The 14286-nt window shown below is 40.0% G+C and overlaps 1 protein-coding gene across 3 annotated transcripts in view; it reads right to left on the bottom strand.

Moving 5' to 3' along the window:
* dst (dystonin) overlaps window positions 1-14286 on the bottom strand; it is a 104687-nt gene that overhangs the window by 61510 nt on the left and 28891 nt on the right. For all 3 annotated transcript variants that reach the window (XM_086259738.1, XM_086259737.1, XM_086259739.1), the window contains 7 exons: window positions 11817-11909; window positions 2631-2797; window positions 2317-2429; window positions 2103-2209; window positions 1900-2019; window positions 1555-1650; window positions 1335-1462 (listed from right to left, as the gene is read on the bottom strand). In XM_086259738.1, the coding sequence (XP_086115864.1) occupies window positions 1335-1462; window positions 1555-1650; window positions 1900-2019; window positions 2103-2209; window positions 2317-2429; window positions 2631-2797; window positions 11817-11909 (824 nt within the window). The remainder of the gene's footprint in view (window positions 1-1334; window positions 1463-1554; window positions 1651-1899; window positions 2020-2102; window positions 2210-2316; window positions 2430-2630; window positions 2798-11816; window positions 11910-14286) is intronic.

Here is a 14286-nt window from a genome sequence, read left to right on the forward strand (position 1 = left end):
GTCTAACTCTCCCCCCCAAAAAAAAAAAATTGAGTTGTCACACAGTGCGCTCACCTGGATCCATAGGCAATGTTGTTATTGAGAAACACTGAGCTGTTAATCTGTAAAGGCTCAGAGTAGACGGTGTCACCAGAGCCGTAGCTGGTGAAACTACTGTTGCTCCCGCTTAAATAAGCCATCTTACTTTACAATGCAAAACTCCTACTGCAGACAAAATCACTGTTTTTCATCCTAACCATCCCCCGAAACAATATCGGGCTCCAAATTTGACAGCTCGATGAAAGCATTCGCAGACCTAACTGAGGGAGCTGTTTTCAACTTGCTCATATTTATAGTGTCACAGCCAGGTGAGGAGCGAGTACAAACTCCCACCCTGAAATACTATGCCGCCCTCGGGGAATAAAAATTAAACGGCAGGTTGAGACAGTCCAGCGTTGTCAGAACTGAGTCTGTTTGGAGGACAGCCAAACTGCTGTAATTGCTGTTTCTGCCAGTTTTCACCACACCCTGAAATAATGCAGTAAATATGATGTGTTTATAGACCATGGAGGAAGGAATTGATATGTAAACTTGTCTAAACGACCATCATTCATAGGGAATTTGGGAAGGTGATGTGTGAGTTTCCATAGAAATACCAGCTACACTGTAAAGCAAACAACAGATGGGGTTCAAATACTTGAAAGCCTTCGCCAAAGAAAATCGCTGCGTCGGTTCACACTTTGACATAAACTTGTGTTGATTGCATTTGCAAATTTTTGCCACACAGGAATCAAGATAATCGAGATTTGTTTTTGTGCTGCTGACTTTGCACTTCATTATTCAAGCAGAATGTAGCCCATCCTCATCATATGCGTAGCATGCACTTTGGCTGTAAACCTGAGCTGAAATATATCATGTAAACGAGATCTTAGATCAGTTGGGGGATTTCTGCTTTAATGAGGCAAATCGCTCTCCGACATGCTACACTGACCATCGGTGTCTGGTTTCATTAAAGCCATTAGCAGGCTTGCAATACGACACCGAAGCACTCTCCTCACGCCACCCTCAGAAAATATTTTGCAGACTCACTTAGCATGTGTCTTCATGTTTATCCTTTTTTTAAAGAAAAGCAGCTCATCAGTGATGGTTTGATTTCTGCATGTGACCTCCAACACACACACAGTTTGTCATATTAAATACCCACTACTTTGACTTATGCGCCTACACATTAGCAGAGTTAATTTCTTCTGCCCATTAAAACCATAAAGTCATAAATAAATTAGTTTATAGAGACTATAAAGATGAGACCTTAAATCACATTAGGATGAGCCTGGGCAGAAAAAGTGCACACCTACCTTTCCACCTCTGGCCTCAGGCTCTTCTCTCTTTCCAGCATGGCGACAATTAGTTTACCCCATTCCTTCTCCACATCATTCGGATGATGACCTGGGGGTAACTGAAGACGTCCAAACTCGATCCACATCTGTCAGGGACAACGCCGGCACACTTATTATCGCTACAGTGTGTAAGGCCATAAATGCAGGAAATGTGTAATCCAATCGTGCACATGTGTACCTCAAGCATTTTGTAGAGATTTTTGATTTTTGTTTTCTCATTTTCTTTTTGTGGGATTTCATGTTCTTTGAATTGAAGATATTGTGTATAAAGTGCCTGTAAAATAAAGAGCAGATTACATAAAAAACAACTTATTTAAAAGTGTCCGATCACTTTTCTGTACCCCCTGCATAATAATCTCTCATGCAGCAAACGGATGCAGCTGCCCTCTCACATCATTAGCATCGCTTTAAGTTGAGCATTAAATTGCAATTATCCTTTACCTTTCAGACATACAGATATGCCTACATTCCAAACACAGTGTAAAACGGAATAACTGGAGCTCATCTTGTTGTGGTGCCATACCTTGAGTTCTACAGGGTTATTGGGGAATGATCTACTTGACATTATGGCCACATTGTGTTTGATCCACTGGCTGAGGTATTTGATCATGTTCTGGTACTCCACCCATTTGATATCAACGTCCTGTTTATAAGAGAAGAAGAATCATGAGAAATAAGGGATTTCTTAGCATTTTAACTTGGACTCGTTGAAGTCGCTTAACTTACATTAGGACTAACTCCTTCAACTCCATCGGGTACTTTGGGGAAGGCATCGTACAGTGTTGAGACGTAGGTGATGACTGATTTTTCATCAGGAGACTGGACGTCAACATCTGATGAGAAACGTACAAACCCAGGGGTCACGAATGACAGCAAACAAGAGCAAGCTGCACTCTGAGTTATTTTTCATGATTTGAATGACTCTGTATGTGACTCTTACCCTCAGGATCCAGTAGTCTGGCCACCCCCAGCTGTTCAGCTACACAAAATGCGTCTTCTAAATTTGATCGGTTGGTCTGTGTTGACACACGGCTCATGTCCACAAGGTCCGGTCTGTAATAGAAAGAGGCAGAGGTAGGTAGAGGTAAGGTACACACGGTGTATTACTGTAAGGATAGGGCAACTAAAGCTATAAAAATAAACTCAAGCAGTGATGTCCATATTAGCTGCATTTTTTGAATAAATCAAAAGAAAACCAAAAGCACTATTGTTCTGCAAAAACATGCTGTGTTGTGTGTGTGTTTGTTATAGTACCTGTATTTGTGAATAAGGGCATTAAATAGCCTCCCATCCCTCCACGAGGTTGTGAAATTTTCACATCGCACACCTACGTAGCCCTCTGTCGTCTGCTTGGACCAGAGCAGCAGTCTCTCCTTGGCTGTCATGTCCTCGGACTCTCCCGTCACATGGATCTCCGAGATCTGCCGCAAGGCAAAACAAAAAAACAAAACGCAGAAATGAAATGGCATGACTTCCACGCCTGAGGGTTCAAAGACATCAAATCAAACACATAAACTTGCGATGCACTGCTCTGTGGCATTAAAACTTTATCTTCACTGATTTGCCTGTTTTATAATGGGCTTTAAATGGTCTGGCACCTTCATGTTTCTCTGACCTTTTGCACCTCTGTGTTCCATCCCATCCTCTCCAATCTCAGGCCCCTGGCCTTCCAAAAGTTCCCAAAGCCAGAAGAAGAACTACTGGGCAGCGTGCTTTTTCTTTTCGTGCCCCATCTTTAACTTAAGCTAAGTTAAAGACCAGCTTGTTCACTCTATCCTGCTGGTCTTAATCTTATGCCTAAAGTTTTTACTGGTTCTTATTGCTGTTCTCTTTTGTTTTATCTGTTTTTAACTGTATTGTTTTTATTTATTTCCCATTTTTACCTTCAAATAGCAATTTATTTGAAAGTGCATTATAGATAAAAAAAATTTATTATTATTATTATTATTATTATTATTATTATTATTATTATTATTATTATTAATATGAGGGGAAGGGCATGCAAGAACAGCAACACCAATGGCTGTAACTTAAATGGCTGCTGGATCGACACCTACGTGCCTGATAACTCGCTCACAGTGAGGATACTCAACTCTATAAGGAAAGTTTTAGTTTTGATTTGATTAACATGAAAAAGTGAAATGGTTGTCTGTCCCTGTGTGTTAGCCCTGCGACAGACTGGCGACCTGTCCAGGGTGTACCCTGCCTCTCGCCCTATGACAGCTGGGATAGGCTCCAGCACCCCCCGCGACCCTGAAAAGGATAAGCGGAAGCGAATGGATGGATGGATGGATGGATGAAAAAGTTTGCTGAAAATGTCTGCAACATACCAGCAACGTGAGACAGAGTTGCATAATAAATTATCCAATAGTTTTACAGCACACTATACAGCTTCAGTAAGGTATGATGACGTAAAGCAAACACTGCCACGTCACAGGTTGATTTTACAGCTGCGTGTTTATAACATGTATTAAAAATGTGTGGTTGGTGCACTAGCTTTAAAGTTTATTTTCATATCTGGAAAATCTCTTTAACTTTGGTTCAAAACTTTCTAGGAGTTTGTTTTTGTGGAACACAGATACCAAGTAGCCGAAAGTATGGAAACATTATGCATGAGAGACAGGCTTTACACATAAAGCAGAAAAATCACAGACTGTGGTTTTTTTACAGAATGAACTGCAGTCAGTTCAGTAAATCATCAGTCAGTTGATCAGTAAATCAATCTATTCAGGTAGGGAACATGGTGACAACAACAAAAAACATGGCAAAAAAAGAACAACAAAATCCTTAACATACACATGAATAAAATACAGCGATGTATAAACCTCTGTTTAACTGGACACCACTTTAGTCCTTTTATGCTTTAAACGGAAACCATATATAGTGAGCACAATCGGGCACAATTATGCAACAGTTATACTATTATTATTATTATTATATTATAGCCACAGATCAGCTGATCTCAATGCCAGTCCACATCAGCTGATTGCTTATCTGATATCAATATAAAACTCACTATCCGACATACAGGAAATCAGACTGTTTAGGCTGCTAGAGCACTTACATGCTCATCTGCAAGCTGCTTTGCAACCCAGCTCCAGCTTTCACATTGAGAATCTCATATCTGTCACTGACGCCATGTTCTGTGCTGAGGACTTGCTGCTTCTGTCTCCTGTTTGCATGTATACACGTGAAAGGGCTTTGATTTCCCAGAACATGCCACCAAATATAAATGACTGCAAATCAAAATATCAATCTTCCACTTGAGTATAGATCTGACTTAATTATGATTGTGGTGGTAAGTCAAACTTCCCAACCAGGGATTATTACAGACAAGCCAGGGTAACCACAGCTTTCTTCAAAGTGAAAAATAGAAGTGTTAAAGAGCTTAATCTGATTAACTTCATTAATTTAACTGAATGCCTTCATATGACTGTGGCATCCATACCACAACACAACACAAGGGTAAAGGAGATTTAATAAGACTAACAGCAATTTGGTGGATCATCAGCAGGGATGCATTTCAGGGTGAATCACTATATCGTTTACTTTTGCACATTTTAGCCTCCATAACCCACTGAAGCTACAATACTATAATAAAAATATGTAAAAATACAAATTAATAATTGAGCTGTTAAATATCCAAAAGCAAAATCTGAGTAACTATTTTTCTGATATGGTTTCTTTGTTTATTTTTGTAAACAAATGGGGGAAAAAGTGCCAAAAACTACTGATGTGACTGAGTTGCAAAATGGTTTGAGGTTACACTTTTTTTGTTGCATACGTGAATACAAAGTTAAATATGAAAGCGCAAATACTTTTGTCACATATCTGACACTTCCTCCCAAACAGCCAATTGATAATGCACCACAGATATTTACTTTATCTCCTACCAAACTTTACTCTGTGGAGAACTACAGTTTTCTCTCTTCTCTGTTTCACCATAAGTTGCTGCTAATGACCAAAAGAGATGAAGATGAAGATAAATTTGAATGATTCTCAGCATTCCCTGATAGTGTTAGCCAGCTAACGCAGATAACATCAACAGGAGTTTGTAGATTTTGTTTGAAGGAGGAAGAATAATGACAAACAAGTTTCGAAGAAGCATGACACTAGAAATAGCTCCCATACTTCAAGATAAAGTCATCTGCCAACTGAGCAAAGCAAAAATGAATCATATACATCTCAACTCTTAGATGTAATAACAGTAATATTATAAACTGTTCAGTCTATAAGGAGATCTATAGATGTGCCTTATATAGAACAAACACACAAAAGTTTGGACCAAAATATTAGATTTGCATTGAATCAGTGAATCTCAGGTACACAAGTACAGATACTGAATTTCCTCTCTAAGCATTGAGATGAGTGCAGAATAGTCGCACATTAAAACACATTTATACAAAATGCTTTCACTCGTTCACAAATGGTAAAACAACAATTATGAGCTTATTTTCACTGTTTTTTTCCATATTTATAAACTATTTTTGAAATACTGTTAAAATATTGTGTACTGTATGTACTGATCATCAGTATAATATGAATTTTTTTTAATGCAAATCAAAAATGTTCTATATGAAATATACAAAAACGTACACGTATAATGAATTATTCTATTACAGTATATTCTTCTCAGTTCAAAACAATAGTTCTTAGCTAATGTGATTATGTGACCTAAATGGTTTTCAAATCGTTTTCTCTCACGTGATCTTTAGTTATTGTGTCTACAAAAAGCTTTTAACAATGCAGAGTGACCTATTTTATCATCTATCATGTACTTGGACACCACCATTGCACTGTTACAGTATCAGACTTCTCCCTAATCTACATGATTTACCCCTGTACCGCCTACAAATAGCACATGGTTTCTTGGTTTACCTCGTGTTCGCTGGAAATACATTTGGCCAGAGCTGGAGCATGTTCTACGTAACCAGAGCAGGTGTAGGCCCTCCGTCTCCTCCTTCGGTGTGCTTGAGAGCCCCATATAATCTTGGCAAAGGTTTCCTCACTTCCAGGTCTGTCATTACCCCTTAGTGTCAGTAGCGTGTGCTCCACTGCTCCAAAGCTAACCGCCCTCCTTAACTGGCGTTGTAGAAGCTTCTTTACAAGCAAACCCTCCTTAGCCGGGACACCTTTGGAAGTAGTGCTGACACCATGGAGCTTCTCTTCCACAGAGGACCTCCTTCTGTCACCATCTGCCTGGTTTGTAGAAAACTTTTCCAACCTGCACGTTAACCTTGTGGCAAGAGGTTGAGTCTGACCATCCCGAAGGATCAGAACTGGTATTTCTCCAACATAAACACCTTTGCTGATGCTGTCTTGCCTAGATAGAGGTTTGGCCACTCCTGATGGCTCATCCAGCTCGGTTTGGTTTTCTCCTGTGTTGCCATCTGGGTCATTTTTACACTCTCCACCACTGCAGATTGCTTTGGTTGTAACAAAAGTCTCACTTTCAGGACTTCTGAGAGATCCAGCAAGCTTTAAGTCTTCCGATTTCCTCTTTTTCCTCTGAAAATAGCGGCGACCTTTAAGATCTTTGGATTCAGGTCTCAAAGGAGCCCTTTTGGGGTCCAAATAATATTCCTCTTTCGGACCCCGAACACAACCACAGGTGTTTCCCATGGCTGTAAATCATATGGTGTCCTAAACATCCACAATGTTAAGCTCCAAACAGCGACCGGTTTTAAGGCGAAGTATCCAGTAAGCTCTACTCAATCTAAAACAGCAGGATCCCATCGACATGAAGCCATTGACAGCTTTGCAAGTAGAGCACCGTAAGCAGCGCTTAGCAGGGCAGCCAGACATAAAGCTGGCTCCACTCAGAGCAGAGCTGCCTCCGTCCTTTTGTTGACTGCGGAGAACCGGTCAGCCCCTCGCTCTCTCTGTCTCTCTCACTCTGCATTTCTCACTTGCTCTCTCATGCGTCTCTCCTCTGACACTGGAATCTTTTTTGACCTTTGAAACATTTCTCTGGCTTTGATAATCCAGCACAAACACCATAAATGCACACACAGACGTGTGCTGGTAGCCCTCAGAGCAGGAATGAAAAAGAGTCGTGGATAGACCTGTTTCAGGATGACAAGTCTGTTGCAACAAAACAGTAAACACGCATATGATAGCCGCCTCTTTCCTGTCCTAATATTTATGTAATGCCATAATGTTTCTTTGGGTAAGAGGAGAAGGATCTCAAACTGAAAGTGCATGCCAGTAGAAAACCACGAGCTATGCTGCTTGAGAATTTGGTTCAACAAGTTTAAAGTTCCGTTTAATGCGACGAGTCAGAACGGCTTTGAAAAACAGCAACATATATAGGCCACAAAGAGCAGAACAAGCTCAGGCAGATCCGAGCCGGACAACATAGTGCTTTCACTTTGTCTATCGCTCCAACTCTGCACAATCGCTGAGCCAGAGGTTGGGCTTAAGTCCAATGGTTTAACCAAACAATATGATCTCAGCTGATCACCATGGCAGCAGTTCACATGGGGGCAAATGCTGTGCCCGAGAAATGATTCACCGCATAAAACTCTTCTAGCAATTCAAAGAATTATATAACACTGGACACTTAAAACACTGTCTGAGAAAGAGCGGGACAAACGCACTGCAGAAAAAATGAGGGAAAAAAGTGGATAATAAGTGTGTTAAAGTGTAACTATAATCCCACCACACAGGAAAGCTTAAAATAGCTTTGAGAGTAACATTTAAACGAGTCCCTGAAGGTCAAAGTCACCTGACAGCCAGCACAGTCCAAACTGCCGGTCACTCCTGCTTCTTCTCACGTTCACCTCATGAGACAACTACGTTGGCCAAGCTGCAGTATTAGCCTATGTTCATACATCTGACAGTAAACATGCTAATATCTTCAAAAGAGTGTGTTAGCATTTGGATTTTTGTTAATGGTAAGCTCTATAGTGAATGAAATAAAACATGAATGAATCACTCATCAATGTGTGTGTGTGTGTGTGTGTGTGTGTGTGTGTGTGTGTGTGTGTGTGTGTGTGTGTGTGTTAGGTAAATGACAGCACACATGGAAAGAGTGATACTTCATTAGGGTAAAACAAACTGGTTCAGTCAGCAGCAGCAGTACTTTGTCATGCCAGCGGCATCTAGCCCTCCACACTAAAATTAATATTGTACTAGTTCCCCATGTCACAGGTAAAAAAAATAAAGATAAATATAGTGTGCACCATTTTGAGAATAGGAATATCATCGGCTTTGTGTAGCAAGGAAACCTCTTGCACACACAGGAATAAACAATGAAGAGCGACATAACGAGTTAACTGAAGTCAAATATTTGCATAAGTCATAATAAAGTAGCCTGCAGGTATAAGAAAAGCGTGTCATGGAAACAACCCTTTGTTTTCATGCAATATAAAAGTAGTGTTGAGTTCATACATGCCAGTGTGCTATCAGCTGTGACATTTAATAAAAACCAAGTTCTCTCCTGAAGTACCCTTGTATCCTTTTTAAATCAAGAAGAAACAGGCCCCTCGCTGCCACATCCACAGCTTAAGGGCTTGCGTGAGACCGACAGCAGCAGGTGTTGGCATCCTCGCAGACGCTACCTGTCAGCATGTCCAAGCAAAATTATATCAGCTACTTTTCCTCCATTAATTCACTCAGGGCTAGTCAGACAGATGTTTGTTCTATTAACGCTATACGCCTGTAAGACACAGAATTATTTTTGCAATATTTTTCTTCTGACTCACAACTGCCACGTGCCAAAAGCATAGTTAATCTAACAAAAGAAATTGAGATGGGTGAAGTTTCTGCATGCTGTTAGACTTCAGAAGAAGACTGCATGCTGGGTGGACACTCACATTCTTCTGGCACGCACATGCAGACTAGCTCGCTTGGCATAATGTGCCACTGTTCAGTGAAAGAATATTTTTGAGAGCATTCAGGAGGAAATATAACCAACTCTAGAGCACACGATACCCCAAAGCTTTTTTTGTTAATGCACATTAATGCTTAGTTGTACCAATGTGTGCACAAACATTCCCGAGATACTGAGAACATTAAAAAAATTATCTTTTTCAGTAATTTCCCTTTTGTTTAGACATTTAATATTCCTTAAAGGCCCTTTAGGCTGCTAGGAGCCATCTGATGTTACAACTGGATATGAATTAAACATGAACTAAAGTAAATTGTCAAGAAAGACAGAAAAAAGCCCAGAGAGATGAATGTTGATGATGGGCTTGATGGAGGGTATGGCACTTGGCAAACCAGCTTCAGAAGGGGTAAGAACTCATTCTTATCAAAAGGAATGGCCTTTTTTTTTTTACTATGTTTAAAATATTAACAAACTTAATTACAAATGAATCAACTGTGTCTGTAACAACTTGTCACATCATCCCTGTGCTCATAAACAGCTTTGTGTCTAAGCAAAGCCAAGCTGTGACGAAGCACTTCACACATCAAGTGCACAGGCCAGATGATGACACTCACGCAGGGGTGAAGAAACACCATCAGAGGTGATGATAGTGATTCTAAATTACACAATTGATATTGAATACTACTGGAGGGGCTATAATAGAAGCAGTAGAATTATGCTGCTGATACTTCCCAGTGCAACAACAAACACAGGAAACACACTGAATAATATCAGAAGGTACGACAGAGGCGTTCACTTCAGACGGGAGGCGTTACAGGTGCTCATGTTGGAGGGGAGATGTATTATATGGATATCGATATCTATAAGAATTATCTATATCATTTGTAAATATAGCTGCTACTGCCAACAGGGTGACGAAGGAAGCCAACCAATCTACTGCTGGTCAGCACCCACTAAGAGCTAACTAAAGCTACTAATCTGGACTAGTGCAAATATACAAGACTTTTTTTGAATGTGGAGTCAGCCTCTGCAAAGAAAGACATCTCTGGTTGACAAATGAAGCAGTGAAGTATAGCAAGCATGTCCCATCACAGTGGCATTATGGGTGTCGTCTTGATGATCGTGGTGAGATGATGATCTTGGAAAGAAGGGTTATTTGCAAGTGGTGGTCTGTTGCGGTGGCTGGGCCAGGACTGTGGCTGGGGGGAACCTACTGCCCAGTGAACATCAAGAAGTTAGAAAGGTGCTTGGGTCACCCTTTGGCTACAGCAATTCATCTACCAAATGTGACAGCGATGAACTTCCAGTGTATATGCCCAACAGGATGATTTTCCAGGGCCTGAGAGGGGACACAGTTTCTCTTTGGTGCATCCCAACAGTGGAAGACGGGCCTTGTGATGGCAGATGCTTTCATCGCAGTGGATATGACCACCATGAAATCCAGAGAGGGGTTTCAAGAAACTTAAAAGGCATCAAGAAAAAATGGCTAAAGTAATAAATATATATGAAATCAATAAGCGGCTATTTTTCGTCTAACTTGTAAACATTTTTGGATATTTTTGTAGTGTCCTTAAGTATGTTCCTCAGGAATCATAATAAGGCTGATGTTTATATCAAGCAAACAGCCTTCCAACAAATAACATACCCACACACACCTACAGTCTCCACTTTACATGGCTTAAATTCATGTACAGGATGCTGCGTTTTTACATCAGACTAGACAGATAAATCCTTCAAAGCATCAGGCTTTTCTAAATGTTCATGCTGCTTTTCCCACACGTTTGCATGAAACAGCGAATGTAGTTTGTTATTTTCTTACAACAACAGTTACGAAGTACTTTTTCACAAGTGTTTACTTAGGTCAGTATGATCTAAGTAAACACTGTCGCTAAGTTACTTATCAAAACTAACCACGGTAACAAGGACCTATGTCACCACAAACTGTTGCGCCTTTTTATCCAGCAGAATAAGACAGTCCAAGGTTAGATGAAGTTAATAGTTGATTCTTTTTGTGTTACTGCGTTTATAACTCTTGAAAACATTTTAAGCTGTTAGCTTCTGCAGGCATTAAAATACACGTTTTCTTCGTCTTCTGTACCAGTAACACCTCTTCAGTATTATAAAAGTACAGACTGGGTGTCTGTAGGTTCTGACCCGTTGTCTCTACACTTTACTTTTTAAAGGGATCTGTCAGTTTTTTATTAGAGGCATGGCTTTGGCCAGTAGGGGTGCTTATGAAAATGTAGCAGTCTCCTTCACTTTAGCCTTTAGAAAATTCATTAAACTCTTGTACTATTGGGCAATCCAGCAAGTTAATCATACAAATTTAATAGGAAAGCTAAACTGGACCCCTATGGTGCTATGGTGCTATGGCAACACTGAAAACATAAATAATGTCCTTCACTAAACTCAGCATAACAAATGCTGCACAACTTTGACACCTTGTGGTTAAAAACAGAAACACCCAAGTAATGTCGTTAACTAATTTTAAAACATCTGACCTCATTTAGCCCAACACAAGACATTCAAAAGCAGAGGATGCAAAGATCTTAATTACTTGGCAATTAAAAGCATGAGGGTGACAAAAATAACTGGAGTGCAAGACTGACCTGAAAGTGCAGAATTATGGTCCAGATCAATCCCAGCGTCAGTTTTGGGTTGCCGTCTGTGATGTCATCATTTCTTATATTTACAAGTTTGACCTGGTAGAAGGAAATGCAAATTTAGCACATGCAGACTTATTTAAGTAGTCATAGCCTGCTTCTTCTTTTTTTATATATATTCACCTTTAAGCACTAACAATGAGTTTTCCTCTTCCATATTATGCCTGTCATTCCACAACCACCACAAGAGGGCACAGTCGCCATTGTATTGTGCTAGGGAAGATCGTTACCATAATCACAGTGTGGCACTGAGGGGAACTCGTTAATGTTTTGTAGTAATTAAACGTTTTATAACATAATATAATGAAAAAAGTGCACTTTTTAAACACCCCCTTCAAATAAAGCAGGAAACTACTAAAAAACGAAAATAGTCTGACCACGGTTAGATATTATAGCATTTAATAAGGAACTCATCCACTGCCCATCAGATCATCTGTAACAGCTGTAATCAATCAAAGTTCAGCTTGGACAGTTTACATGCTATGACTACAGAAGTTGCATCATGTGTCTGGTATGTACTGAAGCAAAACAATAGGACAACTCATTTGTTGCAATCTATGAATCCTTTGTCTCGAGCCTTACGTCACATCTGGCTGTGGCTCAACCAGGCTGCCTTCATCTTCTCATCCTGAGCATGGTGGGGGAGGGGGATGCAATCAAAGCTCTCTGAAATCCCACTGTTGGGATTTGCAGTCAGCGCTCCTTAAATGCTGCTATTACTGTTCATGTTTCATGAATTTTTTGTAAGGAAACAGAAAAATGCCATGAATCCAGCTGTGTCTGATGGTGGCAGTGTCTGAGAACCTGCTTGAACCCAGATATCAGCTTTTTTGCTGTATAAACAAACAGATAGCTACCCCTAAACATGAACTGATATATTTGTGTAAACCATTTGTAAGCCTTTATGTGTACTTAAATCCATAGGTTCTTGAGGGCATGAGACAGTTAATTAATGTTGCCTCTGTACACCAACACAACAATTTTACTGCACATTAATCAAATTGTAATCAAATGACAATGTAACTGAAATGCAGACATTCAGTTTTAATTCAAGGGGTTTAACAAAGCATTGCAAGGGCTGTTTTTAGTAGCTGAATGAAAATCCTTTGTAGTCAATGACTGTCTGAAGTCTAAAACCCATAGATGTCACCAAAGGCTGTTTCCTCCTATGAGGTGCTCTGCTAGGCCATTACTGCAGCAACATTCAGCTGCTGCTTCCTTTTGGGTCTCACATCTGAAAATTATGCTCTCTTGGGGTGAGATCAGGTGACTCATTTGTCATTAAAGAATATGCCATTTCTTTTTCCTTGAGAGAGCCTGGTTTGGTTTGGTAGTGTGCTTTGGGTCATTAACCATTTGTACTGTGAAGCTCTGTCTGTCAGTTTTGTAGCATTTGTCTGAATCTGAGCAGAAAGTACATTTCTGTACACAGTTCTTCCTACTACATCTATCAGCAGTCACAGCATCAATAAGCACTAGTGACCCAGTTCCAGTGGCAGTCATAGACTCCCATCCGATGATATATTCTATATCATGTTTGATAGATGAGGTGAAATGCTCCAAGGCCATTTCTCTCCTTCTCCATACTTTTCTCTTCCCATCACGCTGGTAAAAATTTATCTTGGTTTTACTTGTGGCTCTGGCTGTTTCTAATCTGCCCTTCTTGTTTCTTGAGAGCACCCAGTGGCTTCCACTTTGTTGCAAACCCACTGTATTTCTATTTATGAAAGGGTCTCTTGAATGCAAAATCTGGTAATGATACACCTACCTCCTCAAGAATGTGGGCTCGACAGGGTTAGATATTAAGAAGCTGATTTTCATAAACAAATAAAGATTTGTGTTATATTCTACTTTTGTTGTCTTCTGTGCAGACCTTTTGTTGGTTCTGAGCAGGTCAGTCCATTCCTTTCTAAGAAGGTACCAGATTATTGACTTGGCCACTCCTAAAATCTTAGATATCTCTCTAGTTGGCTCATTTTGGGTTTTCAGCCAAATGACGGCCTCCACGGGACTCCTATCGAGATTTAGAGTGAGCAGCTGCAAAGCTCCAGCTCAAAATCTGGAATTAATGCTTTATCTGGAATAATGAGAGAACATGTCTAACCACTAAACAATTAATTATGAGCCTCTGAAAATGGGGGGTTGTCCATAAAAACTGCTTTCCTAAACAGTTAATGCAGTACTTTTGTAATACCCCCTGAATTGAAGCTGAAAGCCTGCATTTATATCAGATATTAACTGTTTTATTTAAAATTCACTGTGGTGGAATACAGAGGTCAAATGACCAAAATAAAAGCATAATTGGCCAAAAACATTTGGATCTAACTCTAATTCATTACCAAATCAAAGTATAAAAATTACAGCTACTTTTTATGGAAACTTTCAGCTGTTTTTTCAGCTTTGTATGCAAGCTGAT

Source organism: Aulonocara sp. 'chitande type north' Nkhata Bay, linkage group LG13 (genome assembly GCF_057382095.1).
Source record: "Aulonocara sp. 'chitande type north' Nkhata Bay isolate Kocher_YH1m ecotype deep benthic linkage group LG13, A_spYH_male_GT1.1, whole genome shotgun sequence".
In the NCBI taxonomy this organism is placed as follows: domain Eukaryota; kingdom Metazoa; phylum Chordata; class Actinopteri; order Cichliformes; family Cichlidae; genus Aulonocara; species Aulonocara sp. 'chitande type north' Nkhata Bay.